General features: G+C 49.8%; 1 protein-coding gene across 2 annotated transcripts in view; it reads right to left on the bottom strand.

Annotated features, from left to right (window-relative positions):
- Positions 1-16,772: 16,772 nt before the first annotated feature.
- Gli2 (GLI family zinc finger 2) overlaps positions 16,773-26,412 on the bottom strand; it is a 168,099-nt gene continuing 158,459 nt past the window's right edge. For both annotated transcript variants that reach the window (XM_038349824.1, XM_038349825.1), the window contains exons 11-13: positions 23,486-23,767; positions 21,312-21,648; positions 16,773-19,162 (exon numbers count right to left, since the gene is read on the bottom strand). In XM_038349824.1, coding sequence (XP_038205752.1) covers positions 16,773-19,162; positions 21,312-21,648; positions 23,486-23,767 — 3,009 coding nt within the window. The remainder of the gene's footprint in view (positions 19,163-21,311; positions 21,649-23,485; positions 23,768-26,412) is intronic.

Raw genomic sequence — 26,412 nt, 5'->3', positions numbered from 1 at the left:
AGTACCAGAGAGCTATGTCTCCTCCTCTCTGGTGCTGGGATTACATGTGCATGCCTCTCAGTCCCTGAACTTTTATTTTTTTTAACGTGGGTGTGGGGGATTGAACTCAGATCCCTGTGCCTGCGTGCACTTTACCAAAGGATTCTAAAGTATAGAGAGGCGTGTTCAGTGCCAACCTGCCCCCTCCTCCCGCCTCACGTCACCTCCTGCTTCTGCTCCTGCTTCCTGCCTCTGTCAGACCCCTGCTGTACAAGGGTATGGACAGCAAGCTCGGCCTGGAGGAAGTTCAGTTCAGCAGCTGAACACTTAGTGTTTCTGTTTTAGGGCTGATCCAAACCACTTCGCCAAAAGATGTGTGCTACAATTCCCCTTGTTCACAATTGGAAGGGACCCCATAAAATCAACGGTAAATGCCACTTGCCAATTTAGCATGTGTATTGACACAGTACGCCTTTGCCTATAAGATCGCCCCTCTCTCATGTATATGTGTGTATAGGTAATATGTGTATGTATATGTGCAGGTACATGTGGACACCAACCTTGCCTGTCATTTCTGAGATACTATCCACTTTATGGTTGTTATTATTGTTATCATCTAACGTTTTATTTGTGTGTGCATGTGACTGCACCTGTGTGCATGCACACGCATGTGTGGTGTGTGTGTGTGTGTGTTGGCCATATAATGTGTGGGGAGGTCAGAGAACAACATGAAGGAGTTATTTCTGTCCATTCACCAGTGGAGTCTGGGAACTGAACTCAGATTGTCAGGCTTAGCTGCAATTAACTTTGCCCCTTGAGCCGTTTTGCTTGCCCCCTTAAAACTGGTTTAAATTTATCATTTGTGTGTGTGTGTGTGTGTGTGTGTGTGTGTGTGTGTGTGTGTGTACCTGCGTCTGCCACCCCCAGGTTACTGTGGAGGTCCAAGGACAGCTTTCAGGACTTCGTCCTCTCTTTTCACCGTGGGATCCAGTGCTCAAACTCTAACCCACAGTCTTGAACCACTGTACTTTCAGTACTGAGATGTTGCCAGCCTCCGCCTTGCTTTTGTTTGAGCCAGGGTCTCATTAGCTTGAAGCTCACCTAGTAGACTGGGCTGGCTGGCAAGGCCCAGGGATCCATCCACCTGTCTGCCTCCCAGCTCGGGTGTTACAAGTATGAATCACCGTGTGGGTTCTGGGGATTGAACTTTGGTTTTTAGGCTTACGAGGCAAGTGCTTTACTGACTGGATCTCCCCAGGTCTGCTTTTAGTTGTTTAGAAACAAGATTTCATGTAGCTCAGGCTGGCCTTGAACTTGGTGTGTAGCAGGCGTTGACCTCAAACTCTTTATCCTCTTGCCTCAGCCTCCCAAGTATTGGATCTTGTCCCCATGTCTGTAAACACTGTGGGTGCTCATGACTGCTTGGCCTAGTTCTGACTTACGTCTTATTTTCCCCCACTGCTGAGCCTTCGCGCCTGCAGCGAGGCAGGCTGGTGGTCCCAGTGCTCAAGCTTTGGGAGATTTAATCTGTTTTATTGAATTTTCAGATTCTCAAATCAATAGCTATAATAATGCCCAGCAGACAGAAAACCCCACTCCAGGCATTTTTGGCTAACAGAGCTGATATATACACATGCTGAGTTTCCCTTGGCAGCATCAAATAGCTTAGTAAGTCTTTAGGCAAGGCAGTTTATAACCCTAGGCAGCCAGCACAGGGCTAGGAAGCCATCTATTGCTGCCTGCTGAGGTCAGGTCCCAACCTAGGGAAGGCAGGAGGCGCCCACGAGGGTATGGGACTTCATGGGCAGCACGCAAGGGCTTGAATAGAATCTGGTGCTGGTTGTCAAGCTGTCTACAAGGTTGTCATTTGTAATAATAGTGATAAGATTTTCCTGTGTTACATAGCACACTTATATACCATTCTGGCCCCAGTGCCCAATGCTGGCAACCACTGGCCACTCCAGGGAGCGTCTGTGTGAGACAACTGGGTGGCTCTTCTAGCCCATAGGACTCAGGAAGTGCAGGAGACATGCATGACCCTCCCTAAGGTAAAAAAATTCGGGAGATGGTTTAGTGGGTGTCTTAGGGTTTCTATTGCTGTGATAAAACACCATGATCAAAAACAACTCTCAAGTCACTACATCGCTGAGGGAAGTCAGGGCAGGAACCTGGAGGCAGGAGCTGAAGCAGAGGCATGGAGGAGTGATGCTTACTGACTTGTTCCCCAAGGCTTGCTCAAAGCAACTCAAGACCACCTGCCCAGGGGTGATGCTATCAACAATAGGCTTGCCCCTCGCACATCAATCATTAATTAAGAAAATGCACAGCAGGCTTGCCCACAGGCCAGTCTGGAGGGGGTTATTTTCTCAATTGAGGTTCCTTCTTCATAATTGACTCTAGTTTCAGTCAAGTTGACGTAAAACTCAGCCTAATTGACCCCTTGTCAAGTTGACAGTCAAACACATTGCTATTAAAGCTATGGCCTTTTCTTTCTTCTTCATCCTCAATATCTCATATTAATAATAGTATCACAATATAAAACATTCCAATTTTAAAAGTCCAATAGTCTTTAAAAATTCAGTCTCTTTAAAATATCCAAATCTCTTTAAAAGTTCTCTAAAATATTCGAAGTTTCTAAAAAAAATAAGGTTTCATAAGTGTGGGTTCTTATAAAATAGAAAAAGCGAGTTAAAACACTTTCTAATCCTGAGAGGGACGGGCCAGAGCACAGTTAAATTCAAATGGAAGCAAAAGCAAAGTCCATTTGTGTAAAGCTCAGCATCAGGCATGTGGGACTCATGATTGTCTGGACTCCGAGGCACGTGAACAGCACACATAGCATGGCTGCACACATAGTGTGTCTGCACATGATCATCTGGGCTCCGAGAGGCGTGAACAGCACACATAGTGTGTCTGCACACTTGGTGCATCTCCTAGTCTCAGACCAGCTCCGCTCTACTGTCTTTGGTAGTAACACCATGGTACCGATATCTCCAAAATTTGTGGGGGTCTTTGTAGCCTTTGGGCTGCACTCTCATCAACAGCCTCACCTGGACACTTTCCAGGAACCCTGATTCTACTTTATAGTGCCGTGACCCCTCAATCTTGGGACATCAGCTGAGGCTGCAGACATTATCAGTGGCCCCTCCTGGCCTCTCACAGTGCCAAGCCTCAGCTGCGCCTTCAAAACCAGTACTGCCTGGGGAAACTCTTACATACTACCAAGTTAGGCTGCCAGAACAAGCTCCCTCCCCCCGCCCCACGTCTGGACCACAGCTTCTGGGTGCTGACTCCAAGGCAACACTTCGTAGAGGATTTGGCCTCAATGATGCCGGTTCTTCAGCTCCAACTGACCGGTATTGACTGTCCCAGCAAAGCAAAGGTGACACTTTAGTCGCTCTGGTCTCTTGTCAATCACAGCTGATTCTTCGGACCAGAACCACAAACTCTTAAAACTATTGAATGACCCCAGTAGAGTCTTTAAGGGACACTCAGCTTCCCTCAGAAACTTTCTAGGCTGGGCTTCCATCGTCTGCATTGTTCTCAACATGCTTCTAAGTCCCATAGAGCAGCTCTGAGCACTCAATGGCCTTTTCAGGCCAAAGTTCAAGTGCCGTCACAACCCTCCCAAAACACATCGTCAGGCCTGTCACAGCAATACCCCACTCCTGGCACCAACATTTCTACCTTAGTGTTTATAGTGCCGTGATCAAACATCGTGATCAAAAGCAAGTTTGGGAGGAAAGTGTTTATTTCATCTTACAGTCTGTAGTGCATTACACAGGGAGGCCAGAGCAGGGACCTGGAGGCAGGAGCTGATGCGGAGGCCACGAAAGGGTGCTGATTTTACTGACTTGCTCTCCATGGTTTGCTTAGCACAATTTCTTATAGCACCTAAGACCACCAGTCCAGGGTGGCACTGCCCACAATGGGCTGGACCCTCCCACATCCATCACTAATTAAGAAAATGCCCTATAGACTTAGCTGCAGCCAGATTTTACAGAGGCATTTTCTTAACTTATCTCAGATAACTCGAGTCAAGTTGATACAACTCTAATCAGCACAGTGGGTAGAGGCAGCTGCTACCAAGACTGACGATAGGAGGTCAATTCCTGGGACCTACGTGTTTTAGGGAAGAGAACTGACTCCCACAAGTTGTCCTCTGACTTTTACATGTGCGCCATGATTCATGACTCCACACACACACACCCTTGCACATATACACAATAAATAAATGTACTAAGATACATGTTTAATTGCTGTGGAGAACAGACTCGTTTGGGCGGAGCTATCTGTGAGTCCGTAAGGATCTTCGGTGACACCACTTTCATGAGTCATCACCCATGCTGGGATGGGCTTTTTTGAGATGTTTCAGAATCACCTACGCTCCTGTAACCCCAATAAATGTGCCGCTTCACCAATCTAGACTGAGGTGGAATGATTGTGTCTGTGGGGGCCTTTGCCCACAGCTCCCCAGGAGATGTTAACACACTGTCCTTCTCTCTGACTCCCACGGACATGTGACATGTAGCCAGCTAGCGTCTGGGAAACAACAGTAGCCACGATGGAGATAAGCCATACCAGAGCCACAAGGCGACAGCTGGCCTGGTGAGGAGCAGAGGTGGCCACCAGCGGAAGAGGCACCGAGTCCTCCAGACCTCATGGCATTCTAGGCTCACAAGGGGTTGCACTGTGATCAGATACCATGCCTTTTCTGTAGACGGTATCCTGGTTGTAGATGCTGTGTCCCCTGGGGCCCCTTCTGGATACTGCTGAAAATAAACGGTATCAAGTGAGGCTAGGCTGGCCCCAGGGCCACCTAGGGTGCTAGCCCTTTCCCACCTTCCAGGCGAGAAGTTCACACACTGGAAGGAAAGACTGGCCGACTCTGGCCACTGGGATTTCCACTGGTTTGTGGGACCCACCACTGCCCTTCCTGAGGGCTGACTGTCCTTTTGGCTGCCTTCCCCCTCATTCTGCTGCCGGGACATAGCACACTGTTGGTGCTGAGAATCTCTCAAGATACATTTTGAAATGACTCAAAGTTGGACAGGCAATGACTTTGTGGGTGGAGCACGGATACACAGGGTCCTCCATGTCACTCATGTTAGAAACAGAAGAGTCAGCATCTTGGAGGGAAACAGGAAGTGAGGTAAACTCCAGGGGAAAGGGAAAGCGAGGTGTGGCCTGGAAGGATTTGTGTGGACTGAAGGGGATCCCTGCCTTCTTGTCAGCCCATTGACATTTGATGCTGAGAGGTTAACTCAAGCCAAGAGCAGCTGGAGAGAACAGTCTATTCCAGATAACAGAGTCTGGGAACGACTGATCAAGGGAAACACCAAAATGAGTAATGGAACAGTGGGCTTGGGTATAGCTCCATGGGACAGCATGAAGCTCTGGGTGTGATCAACAGAACTGCAAAAAAAAAAAAAAATGACAGAAAGACCAACAGCAGGAACAGAAATCTACCCCAAAGCCACAATAAAGCAGAGTAACGATCAAGTTGCCTTTTTTACTGGCGTCCAGGGCCAGCAATTCTAAACAACATCAGTAGTAAAGTAACCCTCTGTAAAACAAAAACAAAGAACAAAAAACCCAACTTCTGTTGGTTTAAGGTCTAAATGATTGCTGTAGTTAAGTTGTTGTTTTCTTTTTTTAAATGCAAGAAAGATGGAGCTGAGCCGGGCAGTGGTGGCACACGCCTTTAATCCCAGCACCTGGGAGGCAGAGGTAGATGGATCTTTGTGAGTTCGAGGCCAGCCTGGTCTACAAGAGCTAGTTCCAGGAGAGGCTCAAAACTACAGTGAAACCTTGTCTTGAAAAACCAAAAAAAATTAAAAAAATAAAATAAAATAAATTAAGAATGATGGAGCTGGAAGATGGCTTAGTAATTAAGAGCACTGGCTGCTCTTCCAGATAGCCCAGCTTCAATTCCCAGCACTCACACGGTGGCTCACAGCTGTTTGTAATTCCAGTTCCAGGGGATCTGATGCCCTCTTCTGGCTTCCACAAGCACTGAAAACTCAAGCAGTACATAGATACACATGCAGGCAAAACAACCACACATACTAAATTGAATTAAATTTTCTTTAAAAAAGAGTCTGTGCTACTTCTGCGCGGACCAGTGTTCGATCCCTGGCACCTAGGGAGGACAGCTTGCAACCACCTGTAACTCCCATTCTAGGAGATCTATTTTTAAATATGTGAGTGGGAGTATGTGCACGAGTGCAATGCCCACAGAGACCAGAAGAGGGTGTCAGATCTCCTGGAATGGGAGTTACAGGTGGTTGGAAGCTGCCTAACCTAGGTGCTGGGATTGAACACTGGTCCTTCTGCAGGAGCTGCCCACCCTAGGTGTTGGGATCAAACACTGGTCCTCGCAGGAGTAGCACACCATGGTGATGCATGCCTTTAATTCCAGCAGTCCGGAGGTAAGGGCAGGCAGACCTCTGTGATTTCCAGTCCAGTCTGGTTTACATAACAAGTCCCAGGCTGACCAAGGGGACACAAAGACCCTCTCTCAAAACAACTAACTAATTAAATAATTAAAATATTTTTAATACTTGGAAGCTACATATGAGCTCACTTTTCTTAATTATTGTTAATACAGAAAAACATAACTCTCACCTCAAAAAGAATACGAAATAGTTTGTTCAGGAGCCAAATATGAGTGACCATGACCTAGAAACAGACTTTGATTACCAAACCTCCCATGTTCCAATGTGGTAACAGCTGCATGAAGTTTCTTTTATCACGACAAAGCAAAAAACAAAAGCCATAAATCAAGTCATTTTTGTTAGCCTTTTTTATCGTATATTGTTCAAGTATATTAGTGGGAATATCAAGTTGGTAGCTTGCAGCTAAGCAGGGGAAACCTCTGCTGTTGCCTTCAGATGGTGTATGATGACAGTCCTAGCCTTTGGGTTGGTGGAAGCTAATATAGTCCAAAAGAACATACCAAATAGTCACAAGGATGCTAGGTCACACATAGAAGTGGTCAATAAATGGATATTTAAGAAACCAAGCCTCAAATAATTTGTCTGTGGACCAATCTCCACAATCATTGATGTTTTTAGTCAGCCTTAGAGAAGGCTTGCCATAGCTGAGGCTTCTTTTTTATAGAAACTTCAGTTCACATTATTCTTTAATAACGAGTGGGTATTATCTGAGAAGTAATCTGTGAATGCATACATGTGCGTGCATGCATGCTCACACATGCGTGCACACACACAGACACCACACACACACACACACACACACACACACACACACACACCACACTCCTCTTGTGACTGTAGGTAGCTTCGTGGAATTTGGGCCATTTGGGAGCAATCATGCTCCCAGGTGCTGCAGCAATAAACTGTCCACAGAGACAAAGACCCCAAACTTGGAAGTTGATCCCCATGGAAATGGAAAACTGACCTTGTGCCAACTGTTGGGTATAATGTCTTTGGTAAACACAGGGTTTAGTTGAAACACCTTTTAAAGCTGCGTGTATATTCTCTGTGGCAAGCTGGCTATTTTAAAACTCAATAATAAAGTAACACATTACATCACCATAGGACAGAGGCAGGACTCAGACTGGCCATTTTGCAGATGTTCTGGTTTTATTAAAAAGCCTGTATTGGATATAGGACATTAGTTACCTAAAATAGTATTTCCTTAAAAGTTGGTATATATAAAGAATATTGTACAAATAGCTGACTGTTTTCATTTAAGTACTATAATATTAATTTTTTGATTTTTAACTGATATATATATATCTTAAATGTGTCCTATTATGTAATACTTAAATGCATAGTTAATATATCAGATATCAAAAACAATATGGACGGTTCCTGAGGAAGAGCACCTGAGCTGAGCTCCGCCCCCACCCCAGCACATACCAGTTAGGCTGTGCTCACTGGAGGGTCTTGGACCAGCCTGACTTGCCAAGGCCAAGTTTCTGATTGAGAATAGAGCTCACCATTCTTGCAGAGCTATTGGGAGCCCCGTGCATGGTCAGCCTCAGCACACCCTGGCTCAGGCCTTGGCAGGGCCAGAACAGGGCCAGGGCAGGGTGAGGGCAGAGGGTCCAGCACAGGGCAGGTTGGGGGTCTCCACTCAGGAGATGTCGAGAACATTTATCCTTCCCAAGCCTGTCTTCTCAGCTGCAGGAGGATTGCCACAGCTCTCCCTCAAGGGTATGGCAGGGGTTAAATAGAATAGCATGCTTGTCGGGACCTGGGCTCAACTCCAGGCCCTGGGAAGGTATGCAGACACATGCTTGGAGCTGAAGCAGCCTCTTAAGGGATGACAAGAATGGCAACAATCTTTGGGGACTTGAGAGGGTAGCATGTTGGGGGAAAATCTGATTTTTGAGGAGAATGAAAGCCAAGCAACAGGCACCAGGGAAATGGCTCTGTCAGTAAAGTGTTTCCTTGCAAGCCTAAGGACCTGGATTTGGTCCCCAGAATTCATGTAAGATGTCTCCTGTAGCTCAGGTTAGTCTCAGGCTTGATATGTAGCCAAGGATAACCATGAACTCCTGATCCTCCTGCCTTTACTTCCTATGTGTTGGGATTATAGGCATGCATCATTATACTTTGATACAGCTACTGTGTTAAAGCCAGGGATGCAGCTCTTGCTGTGGTACCCAGTGAAGTTTACAGAGGCCTTGGATATCAAACCAAATGACAGGTGCCCACTCTCCAGAAGCTGAGCTGACACAGGTATGTCCAGTCCATAGCTTGCAGGCCACATACGGCCTAACACAGAATTCAAACATAACGAAACAGTTTTAAAGCGATTTTTAAAAATGACTCATTTGAATTTTGTATGTAGCCACATCATGGCACAATGTCAAAAGATCAGACGCAGGCAGCTTGAAGTGGTTGCCCAGGTGATGATGTCAGCACTGTGCGAAGGAGAGAGGTAGGTCTGTTGCTGGGATTTGCTGGCTGCCAGCTTCAGGTTTAGTGAAAGACCCTGTCTCAAGGAATAAGATGGAAAGAGATGGAGCAGGACCCTCCACATCCTTCTCTGGCCCCCACATGATAGGTGTTCACACACACACACACACACACACACACACACACACACACAGAGACACGTTCACATGCCCGCTGTCACACACACATACTCACACATATGTGTACACATGCACTCACACACACATACTCACACATATGTGCACACATACACTCGTACACAGTTTGGCATGCTCCAAGACAGAACTAAAGTAGGCAAGCACTTAGCAAGAGATGGACGTGTCTGAGTGGAGACATTACCCAATGTTTTGCAGAGAGACCCACTTACCTGGGGAGAAAGGAATGCAAGTTGATTTGGGAGGAAATGGCCCACGTCTCCCCAAAACCCTGCTCATCAGGTGTGACGCAAAGGCCCTATCCAGCAGGAAATGACTCATTTGGTTTCATTTAATTTTTACAGCCGGTGTATTTAACAGCGATTTCTGTTTTCCAATGCCTGGCGAGTTCATAGACAAAGCTGGCACATGCAGACAGCGCCGTGCTCGCGTGTGCGCACCATACACACACGTTCGTTTTCTGGTTCCCAAATTTCTTAAGCATTAGGTCATTCTCTTCCCTGGCCAAATAGCTGTCTGCAGGGTGCTGGGCCCCCACATAAATCGTCCAGCTTGTGATATAAAACACAGCCCTTATTGACAGCCACTGTGCTGGCTGAGGTGGTGCTGCCAGCTCGTAAAACAGGCCTGGTGTCACTCGCACCAAGCAGAGCCAGTAAAGGACACTGGGGAATGAATTACCTCTAGCCACAGCAGCTGACTTTACCGCGGGACTGCCCGAGGCCTAACGGGCTCTCCCCACACCTAGTAAAGAGTTGCATTGAGAAGCACTGAGCAGGACAGCTTCCCCAAAGAAGCCTTGTCTACAATCTGGCTCGAATAAGAGTCAGAGACGCCTCTTGTGCCTGGACATCTTCCCACGTGGGCAGTTGGGCTTTCCCCAGCCTGGAATGGGCTCAGATTCTCTTCTGTAGCCCATACTCAGACTGCAGGCTGGCTGGTGGTGGCACAAACCTCAGACTTCCTCCAGGAGCTCCATGACTTTGCCAGCAGATGGAACAAGGCTCCCACTGGGCCCCATCTTCCATTCGCACGAGCGCCACCCTCACTCCTCCATGATTTTCCAGGCTACCCCAGCCTTCTCAGCCCATTTGGGTCTCTGCTTCCTCTATCTCCTGAGAGACAAGCTTAGCTCCTGGGTCAAGAGACAGGCCAGCAGCCTTCTTTTCTCCTTAGTTCCAAGCCCCCAACCTCTTTGGCTCTTGTCCTGACCCCTTGTTCCAACAGGCTAAGGCCAGTTCTTCCTCACCCTGCCCCACCCTTAACTCCCATCCTACACTTTAGCTAGCTCTCCTACTTCTCTGTCCAGAGTGTCTAAGAAATCTTTACTTGTGTCTTTTTCCTACTGAGGACCCCAGTCAAGGACTGAGAATGTAGCTTAGTTGGTATGGTGTTTGCTTTGCCCACACAAGACCCTAGCTTCAATCTTCAATGCTGCATGATTCAAGTGTGGTGTTGCCCATCTGTAATCCCAGCGCTCCAGAGGTAGAGGCAGGAGGATCAGGAGTTCTCGGTTATCCTTGGCTACACAGGGAGTTTCAGGCCAGCCTGGGCTATAGAGACCCTGTTTCAAAACAGATACACACAAAAACTTCGCAATCAGAGACTCTTCTATTGTTCTCTTTCTCCATCTTGGCAAACTTCTGAGAGGCGCCATGACTAGCTGCTTTCACTGCCCTCCCCCACATCCCCCTGCACACACGCTCTCCCAGCACCAGCTCCCAGTACCAGTGAGCTCATTCAGAAGGTGTGAATTACAGTTTTGAAGGCCATCTGTGCTTGAGGGAAAAGCATAGCAGGTAATGGGGGAGGTATGAGAGCTTATTTCTTCCCAGCTCTGGTGATCAAACCCAGAGCCCTCCGCATGCGAGGCAAGTGCACTGATCCCTGTCCACCACCCCCATCCTTCTAAACAGGGTGGTTACGACAGCAAAGGCCTGAAGGAACGAATCCTTTGGCTGTGTGAGGGGAGAGCATTCCAGACAATGGGAAAGTCAGCGCGAAGGCACCGACGCAACACGTGCTGGGCCTTGCTTGGCGTGGTAATAAGAACATACAGATGAAGTGATAAGGGGAGGGGAGGGGATGCGATCCACAAGATCCCAACGTCCCATGAGACTTAGGGACACTCAGTGGGGAAACAGTGTTTGAAAGGGCTGGTCTGACAGAGGAAAGTGGTGGACTGGGACCAGGGTGGGTCAAGTGGATCAGCAGGGAGGTGTGGGTTCAGACAGAGACAGGAAGTGGAACAGAGTTCTATAAACCAGATCCCCCAGGTTCGTGGGGCAGCAGGAGCCCCATCCCATCATTTTGGAGGAAAGACGTTCATTCCCATGTTTGTGAGAGTACATATTAACAGCATGGCGATGCTGGCTTGTGGATCCATAGGAGGGGCTCACGTACAATATGGAGGTGGGGAGAGGTGATGATGCAAAGGGTTCTGGGTAGTTCCTGAAGTTGCCGTGAGGAAGATTTTCCCGTGGCTTAGATTCAGGATGGGAGAAGATATGTGTGTGTGCCCACCTCACACTTGCTTACCTGTGCGCATGTGTGAGAGAGGAGAGGGAGAGGGAGAGGAGGTGGAAAAGAGAGGAAGAAGAGAAGAGGGAGAGGACGGAAAGAGGAAGAGGTGGAAACCACAGTTTCTGTGTCCCATGAGATGAGTGTCTTTAGTTACTGTCTCCCATCCTCCTGGGGAACTTCTTACTTCAGACTCTGGCCTGGGCCATCTACACACACACACACACACACACACACACACACACACACACACACACACACACACAGCTGAGGAATGAACCCAGGATTCTGCACTTGCTAGGCAAGCAATCTAGCACTGAGTTAAATCCCTGACCTCAAGTCTAACTTTTTGACACTGCTACATGACACTGTCCTCTACAAAGTTCACACCCATGCAACACACACACACACACACACACACACACACACACACACACACACACACACCTCATAATGTCTTAAATTCATTGACGATTCAGTGTTCAGCTGCACCATGACTATCCTGGGATGCACGCGGCCTGTGTGTCACAGGTTGGGCAAGCCTTTCAGAACACAGTCAGTTTGGTCTCTGGGCGATGTCTGCTGACCGCCCTCTGTCCCATGCCACCAATCTGCAATTTTACCATCGTCAATTCTGCTGCCTTGACGACAGCAGCTTTATAGGAAGTCTTAAAGCTGCATGTCTGAAACGATAGTCCCTTCTCTGTGCATGTCTTAATTGAAGCTTTTAGATTGTTTTCATTTTATGTAGTTATCGATGGGGCTGCATCTAGGGCTACTGCTGTCTTTAATTTATTTCCTGTTTCTTCTTTGGATTGCTGTTTGTTTTCTATGTCCTGCCTTCTTCGGGTTACTTGCAGATTTTATTTTTATTTTGAGGCAGTTTCATGCAGCACAGCTGGTCCCAAGTCTGTGCTGTAGCTGGAGATGATCTTGAGCCTCCTGAGTCCTGTGTGCTGGGTTAAGGGTGAGCGCCACCACACCAATGTCATTTTGAAGATTTTAAGTATTTCAGTTATCTATTGTGCTCTTGCTCAGAATCCCTACAATAGTTGCATCCCTCTTAATGTACGAGAAATTACTACAATCTCCCTACTGAGCATCTCTGTCTAAAAGTCTGTATTTTGCCATTCCAAGGGCAATGAAGCCATCCAACCTCATCTGAGTCACGAGCCTGCCTCTGTTTGTGTGATTCTTGCCTTACGACATTGACAGACATTGACACGGAGGGGGAGATGACCGCCAGTAAAGTGTTTCCTGTGAATTCTAGAACCCAAGTTCCCGCCACAAAACCCACATTAAACATGAAGGAGCCAGGCATGGTGACGCGTGCCTTTAATCCCAGCACTCAGGAGACAGACGGAGGCCAGGCTGGCCAACAGAGCAAGTTCCAGGACAATCAGACTATGAGAAACTCCGTCTTGAAAAGCAAACAAAAAAAATAAACAAAAGTTAAAAATAAAAATAAAAAGGTGGGTGTGGTGGCCCACGCTTGTGATGTCGGCACTGTCGAGGGTGCAGGTGCATCCTGGGCTCAGTGGCCAGTTCACCTATTCGGTGAAATCCAAGACATCAAGATCTAGTGAGAGTAGACAGGGCCTGAGGAATGAGAGCTTATGTTATCCTCTGGCCTGTACAAATGCACGTGTTCTCTCTCTCTCTCTTTCTCTCTCTCTCTCTCTCTCCCCTCAAGCTTCCAATTTTATCAAAAAATATTTTAAAAATATTTATTTTATGTTTATGGATGTTTTGCCTGTAGGTATACAAGCATACTGTGTGCATGCCTGGTTCCCAAGGAGATCATAAAGAGCGCATCGTTTCTCTGGAACTGAGTTATGGGTGACTGACTGTGAGCCACCATGTGGGTGCTGGGTCCTGGGTCCTCTGCAGGAGTGCCCTTAGCCACCCATCTCCTGGCCTCTGTGTTTACTTTTTGTATGTATCTCCGTGTCTGCGTGTGAGCGTGCACACATGCATGAGGGTACACTGAGGTCACAGAAGGAAGTCAGATCCTCCCAGAGATAGGGCTTCAGTGGTTGCAAGCCTCCTGACATGGGCGCTGGGAACTGAACTGGGGTCTTCTACAAGAGCAACAAATGCTCTTAACCACTGAGCTTCTTGTAAAAACCTCGTTTTTAATGTGTGTGCACTTGCACCCCCCCATCTCACCCTCATTTTCAGGCACGCACATTGCCATAGTGTGGGTGTAGACTTCGGAGGACAACCTTGAGTGCCGAGTCTCACCCTCTCCCTGAGACAGGGTCTCTGAATTTGTATGCCAGGCTAACTGGACTGTGAATTGATTCTCCTGGTTTTGGGCCTTAACTCCCCATAGGTAATCCTGCTACTGTGTCTGGCTTTTATGTGGCTTCTGGGGAGTTGAACCAACCAAGTTATATTGTGGTGATATCTTGTTTGTACTCTAACAAATAAAACTTGCCTGAAGATCAGAACTAGCCACAAGTTAACCACAGAGGTCTGGAGGTTTGTACAGACAGGAAGTGATACGGCTAGGTGGAGAGAAGAATATAAGGCGGAAGGAGACAGTAGTAGTTCAACCCTTTGTCAGTTGAGGAATTAGCAAGGTAAGAGATGGGTGTTACTTGTTTGCTCCTTTCTCTCTCTGATTTTTCAGCATTTGCCCCATATTTGCCCCATATTTGCTCCAGGTTTCTATTAATTAGAACTCGCCCAACACTATAGTCCCAGCCTTCTGAAGTCAACATTGCTCAATCGTTGCCCAGGGCTGACTATCAATTTATTGACCCAAGGTTTTGCCTTGTCTACCCACCAGGAGGCTTTCCTAGGCTCGGGGTCCTAGTCATGGCTCTCTACTGGTCCTCTACCCAAGGCTGGGCGCTATGCACCCAGGACTTCACTTGCCTGTCCTGACTCTCTTCTGTCAACGTTAGGGGTCTGTCCTTCTTTCCACCCTTCATTCACTGGAACAGCTGATCTCAACGTCAACCTGACAGGATCTGGAATCACCAGGAAGCATGCCTCTGGGCATGCCAGCGAAGGCTTAGAGGTTGGGGAAATTGAGGCACCTTAACCACAGGCAGCACCATTCTATCGGCTGGGGTCCTAGCCTGAAGCTGACCTTTAGCACCCCCTTCCTCTGCTTCTTGACTGTGGACGCACGTGACCACATACGTTATGCTCCTGCTGAACATTCCCCACTGGGACAGACTGACTGTACCCTTGAACTCTGAGCCCTTCTCCCCGTAAGTTGCTTTTGTCTGGACTTGATCACAGCATGAGGTAGTAACCAAAACATCACCTGGAACCAGACTGTGCCTGGGACATGAGACCTGGCACATTGGGATCCCAGTCAACTGGCTCAAACGTGTGGAAAAGCTCACTAGTATCCGAGTCCCGGCAACCTGTCAAACCCTGCCTGCTCCCACTCCAAAGTGAGAAGGAGCAAACAGCCAGTAAATGATTCTGAATTAAGCTTGTCTGGGTTAAGGTAAGCTAGTCAGTTTTGACACAGTTGTGAAAAAAATACAGCCTAATTTTTGTTCAAATGCACCAAATTTACTGCCTAGATTCTCATTAACTACTGTCAAGGGAAAAGCAGATCGACAAGATAAATTATGAAAAAATTATTTTTAATGTACAAAAAGACTTATTTACAAGTTGAGAATGTCATCTCAATTTATAGTATGTAGAAAAAGCTAAAAATGTTTGGCAATATAAATTTGGCTGGACGATTCACCCACAGTGTATTCAGGGATGGCGATATCTACACAAAATAGATACAAGTGGAGAAGGGGAGGTCAGGGTCGATGTCAGGCAGTGAGGTCCCACCACTGGAGCCACAGGCCCGTGGGCATGGCCCAGAGCTGTCATTTGGAGTTGGTCTTGTCTCTAGATTGTAAACAGACAGGTTTGCTGTCCTAGGACCCAGAGGTCCAGACTCTGCTAAGAAGTTCCTCACTGAAGCCAGAGCCATGGCCAGAGGGAAGCTCTGAGTGGCGAGGTTTGGTTTGGCAAAGTGTCTATGAACTCAAAGGGGGAAGTTTTGGACGGGGTGTGCGCAGGTGTGTGGCGGGGAAGAGGCGCGGGTTCCCCTGCAGGGTGTTCTCGACTGATTCTTTCTGCAGTCAGTTTCCAAATGCCCCTTCTCATCTGGGGCCAGGCCATACCGAACAAGAAAATTCAGTGACTAGTTCCTCCAAGTCCGAGAATCAATCCTATGCCTTCTCACCCAACCACAAACACCATGCATGTCATTGGTCCATGCCAAATAACATGAAGAGGAGGGCAGAGGTCAGGGGAGCGGAAAGTACTGAGACTGCACGTGGTGGTTAGGTGTGGACAGCTGGCCACCCGGCACAGTGTGGAGGAGCCCTAGAATTTTCCATGGGGGGTGGTAGCATGTGGGAGATAGAGGACTGGGTAAACATGCAACTTGCTCTTTCCATGGGAGGTCTCTTTCACCTTGGTCCATCCCCAGCCCACAGCAACCCGAGGAATCAGACACAAGTGTTCTTCCCAGTACGCTTCTGAACACTGTAAACAGGAGAGGCCCCTGGAGAGGTTCTGGGCTTGTCCCAGGCAGCACAGTTTATTTCCTCGTGATACGTATTTTATTAATTCCTCTCCACTCAGGAAATCTGCGGGTCCCATTGTGCCTAAGGGAATGGAGATGCTAGCAGTAACGGAGGAGACACCATAATATCCAGCGGATACACTTTTCTCCTCCGTGGTACCTTGGCAAGCTTCATGGAAGAATCCGGGGGAGGCAGCAATCCCTTCTCTTGCCAGCGGCAGAACGGCAAACCCTTCTCAAAGCAGAACATCCAGCATGGTCTCAGATTCAAACCCAAACGTGATTCCCCGCCCCTCTTTGGGCATGTACTTAGAAAGCCTTGGCCAATGTACTCTCTCATTAGCGGAATGGCAGAGGCAAAGAAGCCAGAACCAAGTAATCCCATAAACACCAAAGGCTGGCGAACATTGTGTAAACGGGTTTCTTTCTGAACGAGACTTTCTGAGTGTTCCGAAAAATAGGTCAAACAGCAAAGAAGATGCCCCTAAAACTTTCCTTAAAATATTTGCGAGTCTGAACCAGCCATTGCCCAGGCCCTCTCAGACCTAATTAACACTTTTTTCTCACAAAGAGAAGAGATCAGACTCTCATGTTCCAAGAAGCTAAGGTTTGCTCGGGTCTGTAGCAGGGCCTTTAGGTCATCATATTTAAGAACTTGTTCTCTTCAGCCAGGCTGGTGAGCATGGAGCTCATGTCCCCGACAGCCATGTTGCTGATGCCAGCAGGGATGGAGGGCAGTGTCAGGGAATTCCGGGGTGTGGTGAGGCGTGAGGAATTCTGGGAGAGATTGTGGAGAAGGGTGGGGCTCAGTGCACCAGAGAACAAACTTGAGTGATCACCATCATCCATGATGGCATCAAAGTCAATCTGGGGGGCCTCCAGGAGCTGGGAGTCCACAGTGCTGGACACCTGGTTGACCCCTGGTGAAGGCAGAGGCTGGATATTGTCTGAGCAAGCTTGTGGTTGCGGTGGCTGGGGCTGCATGACTGGGCAGCCCCCATTCTGTTCATACATGTGGATCTGGCCATAGTAGTAGAGCGTGTTCTGATCCTGTGACCGCCCTGTGTCCTGAGATGGCTGAGGAGCCAGGGATACCATGGTCCCTGCTGTTCCCTTGGACATAGCTTCTGCCGTCTCTTGGTTGGCAGATGTGACCATGGGTTGGCCAGTGGTCCTGGCATACAACTGCTGTTGCCCGGCACGTACTGCACGGTGACGGCTGGCAGTGTTGGGCTCAGGGGGTGGCCGAGGTTGCAAGAGACCAAAGCCGGTGCTCTGTGGGGACTCCATGAAGTTAGGCTGATGGGAGGACAGAAGGTTGGAACTCTGCTGGTAGCCTTCCTGCTGGGGATAGCTCAGGACCGCGTGAGGCTGTGACACCCCAGGCAGGGATGAATTGGCCATCCCAAGCTCCCGCTGATGGCCACTTATCATGGTGGCATTGGAGACAACTTCCATTTGTGGAGGAAGTCCCAGGTGGCTGGGCTTGGCTGCCATGTTGCTGCAGGAGGGTGAGAACTGGTTCAGCTGTCCACTAATGTTGGGGCTCAACTGGGGGTGGGTCTGGCTGTAGCTGGCCTGAGGGCTCAGGGCGGCAGGCACACTCAGGCACTGGCTGCCTGTGGCCGGCTGTCGAGGCTGTTGCGTGTAGCTCCCTCTGGCTGCAGAGGGGCCTCCACGAAGCTGTAGGTGTGGCTGAGTGCTGTCTAGACCTCCTGGGCTGGTCTGCAGGGCTTGTGGACTATATCCTGAGTACTGGCCGAAGGCTGGCTTCTGCTGAACCACAGCCAGATTGCCATGAGGGAAGGGAGGCGGCTTCACCTGACTGGGCAGGGCATCCATGGTGCCAGAACTCACCTCATTCCACTGCACAGGCATGTTACTCTTACTGATGCTGGAGGAGGGGCTGTAGCTCAGCTGGCAGCCCCCCAGTCCAGGAGCAGAAGGACCCACGTTGGAGTCGGCAGCTGCTAGCCTACGGTGGCCTTGTAGGCCAGGACTGGGCAGTTTAGGGTTCTCAGGGAAGCCAGTGCTTTCTGCGGGATATCCCTGTCGTGTGCTGTCATCCAAGGAAGCACTGGTGTGGGCCTTGATGTACTGGACCACATCGTCTGGCAGCACCAGCTCATCTTCCACCAGCCCCAGGTCGGATTCAAGTCCTGTGCCATCTACTCCGGCAGCCATGGCCTCCATCAGCACGTTCTCACTGATACTAGGGGGTCTCGGGGAGTAGGTGCTGCGAGTCAGGCTGCTATCCACGCCAGGGTGGCTCTGTAGATGCGGGCCTCGTCGATCAGTGCAGGGCGGTAGTGAACCTGGATTCATGTTATGGGTACTGTGGAAGCGCTGCACCCGAGGCAGAACCAGCGGGTCTGGTCGCCGCACGGGATCACTGGCCCGGCGCATGCCGCTGCCCTGCGCCTCGTGGGGGAAGGCGGGAGCCGCGCCCACATAGCTATGACCATGGCCTTGGCCGTGGCTGTAGGCAGGCCCGTCGCTGCCACGCCGGGGCCCCAGTGGATGTGGGCAAGCGCCAGGCAGCGCACGCTCGGGGGCATCCAGTAACGCCAGGCGGGTGCGGAGGCTTACACGCTCGAGGCCGGGCAGCGGTGTGGGTGGTGGCCCACCAGTGGCCGCTGCGTACTTGGCCCGCAAACTGTACTGCTGCGCAGGCGTAAGGTTGAGCAACCCTGGGCCCCCACCGCTGCACTGGCTGGCCTCACTGGAGCGCCGGGAGGCATCTGTAGAGATGGGGTCATAGGAGTCTGCTGAGCTGGCGTTGTGTGGGCGGCCGGCACCGAGAGGTGAGGCCTCACTGGAGCGACGGCTGGAGAAGTACGGGGAGATGCCGGAGGAGCGGCGGCTCACAGTGTAGGCCGAGCTCACGGTGCTGGTGGAGCTGTCCCTTCGTTCCTGCAGCTGGCTCAGCATCGTCACCTCGGTCAGCTCTGGCAGCCGCTGGTTGGGCAGCAGTCCCGCCGGCCCACCGCCCCCAGTGCTGTTGAAGCTTTCCAGGACAGAACCTAGGGAAGAACAGAGGGGTCAGAGGAGGCCAAGAGCTGTGCTCTGCAGGACACTTACTCCCTGGTGGTGTTAGGATCCTACGGCTATATTCCCAAACCAAAAAAATCACCTACACCCTATCCCGAGTAACCGGTTCCTCTACCTACCCCTCTTGACCAGACTGAGCCTGGAGCCCCAGCACAAGGTTAGGTATACAGCAGGCACTCAACAGAGAAGAATCCTGGATGTTAGAAGGGAAGAAGGAAGCCAGGCGAGATAGCATGCTGGTGCTTAGTCCTACACTCGGGATGCAGAGGCAGGCAGATCTCTGGATTCAAAGCCAGCCTGGTCTAAAGAGTGAGTTACAGGACAGCCAGGGCTGCACAGAGAAACCGCCCCAGTTTCTTTAGCTGTATATAAACCTCACCTGCACATATGATGGGGTTACTGACAGCAGGGCTCAGGAGGGCCCGGCCCATAGTTCCTATTTCCCCACATGGAGGGTTTTTTTTCCCCTTGACGACAAAGGTGTTAGGTACCCCAGGTTGGCCCATGACCAAAGACAACCTTGAGCTTTTGATCCTGCTGTCTCTACCTACTGGGTGCTGGAATTATGGGTATGCACACCACACAACCTTGATTCAGTGCTGAAGCCAACTCAGGGCCATGAGGATAAAGGCAAGTACTGGACGTCTGAGCCACATCTCCAGCTCTTGCTGTTTGATTCATTTCTATTTTGAGGCAGGGTCTCCCAGTGTTGACTAGCCTGATCTCAGCATAGACAGAGGCCAGTCAAGGCCTCTCATAGCCCTTTATGGCTGAGATGGGCAGACAAGTGATCACGTCCTCTGTGACCAGGGATGAGATGAAGTCTCATCCCTGAGCGGAGCAGAATGTCTCCTGAGCGGAGACAGCTGTCTGCATCCCAAGAGATCCCAGACCTGCAGAATTCATGGTCTTCTGCCAGCAGTCCTTCCAACAATGGGGCTGCTGGTGTGCCAGTGTGCACCATCGTGGGTGGCAGCCTGGGGTCTATGTGCCCAGTGGCACTTGAGAGATGGTCTTGGCGATGAAGACCCTGCTGAGCACCACCTCCTCCATGAAGCCCCCCTGCTCTTTCCTGTAGAAGGCACCTGCTCAGTACATCAGTACCCCAGCTCCCCAGCTCTCTGTCTTTGGTGCTTTGTGGCTTGCCCTGCACATGAATCTGACTGTGGCTCCTTTGGGATGGCAGCCACACTGCGCTCCTTCCTCGAGCCTTCGTCATGACACTTAAAATGCTGAACAGCTAGGTAAGGACGGAGCTGTAGCAGGGTCTGCCTGTGTTTAGAGGGTTACAGCGGCATGCTGTATGAAGAATGACATGCATGCTGGGGTTTGGGTGGGGCCCCTCATCTCTCTGAGCCTGTTTCATTTCCACGTAACACAAAGTCGGGTTGAAGTAGCCAAGTGCAGAGAAAGCTCAGCAATTGGGTTTCACTTGGTTGACACCATACACACTCCTTTACCAGCCGAGCACGTACACATTTGGAGCTTGCACCTGCACTGATCTACACCCATATCCCTTTCCAAACAAAAGAACCTGGTCACTTTGACCTCTAGTTTCCCACTAACCCTTAGGAACCTTTAGTGGCCAAACATATTCTGAAATACAGCTACGACCAAGGAGCCAGGCTGATCCAGCCTGAACTTGTTTGGGGTGTCATACACAGTAAGGTAAACTATATCCTTTGAGTGAACTATTCAGGGACCCCCCCACCCCGACATTTATCATGTTATACATGACTGGGTGTGCTTATGGATAAAATCAGGACAATGAACTAAGGCTTATATAACCTAAGGCTGCTAATCAAACTCAAAAGACCATCCACACCCTGCCCCTAGCAACCCGTCTCCTCTTTCTAGAGGAAGCCCTGGGCAATAATCAGGAACTCTTGAGCTGCTATAAAGTGGCCTGTACTCATGCTTCAATTCTCAATAAAATGTGTCTCTTTTTGCTATTTTTATGGGTTTCTTCAGTTCTTCTTCTTCTTTTTTTAATAAGACATTGAGAACCTGAAACCATCCAATCTGTCTCATTGTGGGTAGTCAGTAAGACTGCAAGGTGCCTGGAGAAAACAGTTCCAGGCTCTCTCCTATCTGAGCTTTTAAGCCCTGGGCGTTATTCACCATTTGCTGGGAGGGGAGGCAGCTTGGTGTTGCGGGTATGTGGAGCTGGGCCGGCCCACGAGCAGGAATCTTTGAGTGACTTGAGTTTCTCTCTCTTCAGCTGCTCAAAGCGATGCATGGTGGTCATGTGTTTGCGCAGCTGCAGGCCACCAGTGGAGGGGGCGGCCAAGGTTGAGGTGTCAGCTCCTGGAGACGGGTCATCCAGTGCTGTCAGGTCTCCCAGACTCCCTGGCCCCGTCCCCGGCATCTCCACGCCACTGTCATTGTTGGGGGCACTGCCCAGAGGAGAGGGCTCGCTGCTGCAGGATGACTGGGCCCCGGGGCTGGACTGACACAGCTGTAGGGACAAGGCAGAAGGCACAGGCTCAGAGGGTGTGAGAAGTCGCCTGGTCATGAGCCCATCCCACATTCATACCCTGCTGTGTTTGATTGGGCAGGGACACGAGAAGCAGGGAACTGCTTTGAAGAGACACTAGCGACCCATCCCTTGTCTGCCTGCAGGAGATGGTTAAGTCTACCCTTGACCTTTCTTAATGATGAGGTCGACCCAAACTGCCTTCTACATGAGCAAGGATTTGTCCTATTGTAAGCAGAAGGTGACTATGTTTACCCAGAAAGAAGGTATTCAACACGGTACCACTGATGTGCCCACAATGAAGTGAGGGATAACAGAAGTCTGGTGACTTGCTGGCCAGCTGCCTCCTACTGCACAGAGTGCTCTCTATAGGTCAGGGGAGGTGCTTAAGGAGGGAAATATGGGAGGAGCAGGGAGCTAAGGCGTGTAGCCATTGCCTGGCATGGCCACTCCAAACTGGCTACATATCAACTTGACAGTCTAGACTCACCTGGGAGGAGACTCTTGATAAGGAATGATCTAGATCAGGTTGGTTTGTGTGCAGGTCTGTGGGGGACTGTCTAGGTTATTGACTGAATGTAGGAAGACCTAGGCTGACTGTGAGTGGTGGGTCCTGAACTGTCGGAGAGAAGACAACCAGCTGAGCGAAGCAGCAGACAGCACTGTGGACTGTGGATGTGACGCACTTAGCTGCTTGACTTCCTGCCTCGACTTCCCAGAAATGATGGGTAGGGATCTGGAATTGTAACTCAAATCTTCTCCTCACACTTGCCATTCCTAGCTTTTTGCTGGAGTATTTGCTGTAGCCACAAAAATGAAAGTAGAATACTTGGCTCTCCCTCTGGGCTGGGGTGGGGCCGGCAAATAAGTCAACACCACAGCCCTCTACAGCATCCAGTGTGGCCTGAGATTGCCCCGGAAGCAAACCCTGGATGTAGCAGCTTAAGGCTCATTTCTGGATCAAATGCCTTCCCTGTCCCTGCCCCTTCCTTGGGAAAACACAATAATAATACATGCCCAAGTTAGTGGAGATGCTTCCAACCAGCAGGACTCTGCAGGCCTTGACCACGGTGCCCTCCACTAGCCTTTGCTCCATCTAGCCGACTCACCCCTGCCCTCCCTCCCTTGCTCTCCAGCCCTCGCCCCTGCCCTCCCTTGCTCCCCACACCTCACTCATGCCCTCTCTTGCTTTGGATCCCTTGCTCTCCACCCCTGCCGGCCTCTCTCTTGCTGACTACCTCTACCTACTGCCACGGCGTCCGTCCGTCACCTGCTTCTCCAAAGATCAGTTCGATCTCTGCCCAGTCAGGGGCCTGAAGCAGTACCCCAGTCCACCCTCTCACCCTGGGCACCCCACCCCCACCCCATTCCTCCGCTCACCTCAGTAGCGTCTATCCTTAGGGGAGGTACAGTTGGGAAAAAGAGGTGGAGACAAAGAACAGGTGGTTAGAACGAAAGGAGCAGAGGCTAGAGTGGGGACGACACGGACACGGACAGAGGGTGGGAACCCACAGTGGTACCCAGGTTCTGGATGAGGAGGCAAACACATCCTGTGCAGAGCATCACGGAGGAAGGGCATCCCGAGCCCCAGCCTCAGTTGCCCAGCAGGAGCTGGGTTAGAGAAGGTGACTGAAACGAGACAGGTTTCATGAGGGGGTGCAAGGTGATAAAGGAGGAAAGTTGAGCTGGAGCAAGGTGGGGCATCATTCCATTCTGAGAAGGGGTGCCTTTGCAGAACCCTCAGAGGGGCTGGGCTTTTGGGCCTTGTGCAGAGCTGGGGAACTGCCCTCTGCCAGTTGGGCACCCAGCTCTGTCTTACCCCGGAGCTCTCTGTCTTGATGGCTTTGATATGCAGGCAGTCCTCCACAGTGTGGCTGGTGCTACTGGCCTCCACACTGTCCTCAGATCCCCGGCCACCAGGCTCGGCACTGGCCTCATTGTCCCCATTCTCCTTGAGCAGTGGCGCACGGAGGTGCACATCATTGCGCTGCTTCTTAGTGACATGAGCATCTGGTCCATGGACTGTCTTCACATGCTTGCGCAGAGAGCTGGGGTCTGTGTACCTCTTGGTGCATCCCGGGATCTTGCAGATGTAGGGTTTCTAGGAGGAGAGTCAGGCCTGGGTTATGGGTGGGGGCCCATGGACAAACTCTAAATGGGTGCAATGCCTGTTCTGACGCCATTCTATATTCCCTGGCAACCCCAGGGACTAAGTGCTCCAACATCTTCACAGTCAATAGATCGAGTGCACCAGGTCAAGCCCATAGGAGCCTGACCTCCCGATATACCTGGTGTACTTACTACCCCTGCATGTAGAGGAGGTGCACTCTCAAAAGAACTCTTGCCACAAGAAGCTGATGAAAGAGTGTGGGAAAGACCCACATGCTCCCCCAGGAACCGGGACTGGGATTTCAAGCTCATTAGACCTTTCTGTCTCTGTCAAAAGCAGATAGGATCAAGGAAACTTCCAATCGCCTGGCCATGGGGTGCACACTTGAGTATCTGAACATCTTGTCTCTGTCCTAGGATTGGTTACACTCAAATCCACAGACACAAACCACCACATACATATTCCTAACCCTGCACATATCTTCTTCACACACACATAACATACATACACACATATAAACCACCCTCACTTGCTGTGGGACAATCTTTGTACGCTGTAAATATGTATTGCTCTCATTGTTAATAAAAGGCCGATTGGCAGGAGATCTGGGGGGCAGAAAGAAGCTGGGAAGAAGGGTGGAGTCAGAGGAGTCACGAGCAGATGCAGAGAGAAGCAAGATGAACATGCTGTGTTGAAAGAAGGTACCACCACAAGGCAGAGGCTAGATAAGAAATATGGGTTAATGTAAAATGTAAGAGTTAGCTAGTCACAAGCTTGAGCTGTCGACAGAACATTTATAATTATTAATAACTCTCTATATGGTTATTTGGGAAGTGGCTGGCAGAACAGAGCTGATTGTGGTCCTGAGGAAAATCTCTACCTACTCATATCTACACAAACATGGATATACCTATAAACCACTTGGCCCCACATACTCTCCATATTTGCACCTACCACATGCATACAAATGCACAACACACATGTAAATATCTCCATACATGTATACATGTTCCCATATGTACATGTGCACAAAGTACTTATATACATGAACATCATATATATATATATAGATATTCATGTACCACCCTCACACATAAGCACAAATATATCCACTATATGTTAATATTCCAATACACACATATATAAATATGTAACATATCTTACTCCCACATCTATACATGTGCATACAAATACACACATGTCCCCACAGCATCTATATACTTCTGCCCACACATACATATCCATATTTCTCCCAAGGCTAGCTCCAGTCTGAAGAGACCCTAAGGGGCCCAGAAACCTTTGAGAATGCCTCTAACTTCTAACATGCGCTGAAGAAAGTTCTCTTTGGGGCCCACGCTGTATCTAAGCTGTTAGAAATACTCTTTTCCCCAGGGCTGGAGAGATGGCTCAGTGGGTTAGAGTACTTGTTGCTTCCAGGTCCTTGCAGAGGACCTGGGTTCAATTCCCAGTACCTATATGGTGTCTTGAAACCACCTGTAACTTTAGTTCCGGGAGATCTGATCTTATTTTCTAACTGGGCACATGCATATGCATGATGCAGATACACACAGGCAAAATATTCATATATAGGCAAAATATAGGCAAAACATTTATATATATAAAAATTACACACACACACACACACACACACACACACACACACACACACACACTGGTCTGCCTGAAACACAGGGATTGTATAGGTGAGCTGTGACTAGGAGTTCCTGTTGAGTTCCTTCCTGGGGTCTCTTGGGCCTGCCCAGGGGCTCCGTTTGCTCTGGGCTCTGGGCAGGTGGTTGGTAGCCCAGTGGGGCTTACGTGATACCTTCCTCTGGAGCAGGAACTTCCACATGTACAACTGAAGGCACCAGGGCAGCTGTTCTGTAGGCAGACACCTACTTGTGGGTAAAGCAATGGCCCAGTATACTTTCACAGCTTCAGAAAGGCCAGCCAGCCTGGCTCTCGGCCTGGGGCACCTCTAAGAGGCCATATCACCTCTCTGATTGCCAGTTTCCTTATCTGTGACCCAGGCAGCAGAAACCATTCAATGGCCAGAAAAGCAGGGAGCAAAGTATATCTCAGGACATGCTTACAACTTGGAAACCGGGAAGCTCTCCGCATGTGTTATTTCTCAGGCACCATACACCTGCATTTCTGAGAAAGGTCTCTCCTTCTCCTGGATCATGCCCAGCTAGACTGGCTGGCCAGCGAACCCCAGAGACTGCCTGCCTCCACCTCCCAGCGCTGGGACTACAAACATATACCACGATGTCCAGCTTTAAGAGCATTTGTTTTGATTTCAGCTTCTGCAAATGGTGGCATCTGTATGCATTACAGACACGAGGAAACTGAGGTGCAGAGTGTCAGTGTGTCATGGAACTTTATGGAGCGTGTGCTGTTTGGGGGAGAGGCTATGGTGTAAAAGAGGGAGGCCTGCTGGTTTGCAGGACTTGTGTAAGGAGAAGGGCTGGTGGGGGCGGAGGCACCTGGCATATGCTTTATCTATTTAGAACCATGTGGGAAGGGAGTCTCAGTGAGAGACTGTTTTGGATTGGCCTAGGGACACGTCTGTGGGGTGTTGTCTTATTTACGCTGATTGATATGGGAAGACCCAGCCGACTGTGGGCAGACCACTC

The sequence above is a fragment of the Arvicola amphibius genome, chromosome 12 (genome assembly GCF_903992535.2).
Source record: "Arvicola amphibius chromosome 12, mArvAmp1.2, whole genome shotgun sequence".
NCBI lineage: Eukaryota > Metazoa > Chordata > Mammalia > Rodentia > Cricetidae > Arvicola > Arvicola amphibius.
Note: the sequence above shows the minus strand (reverse complement) of the source record. Positions and strands in the feature narration are given on the sequence as shown.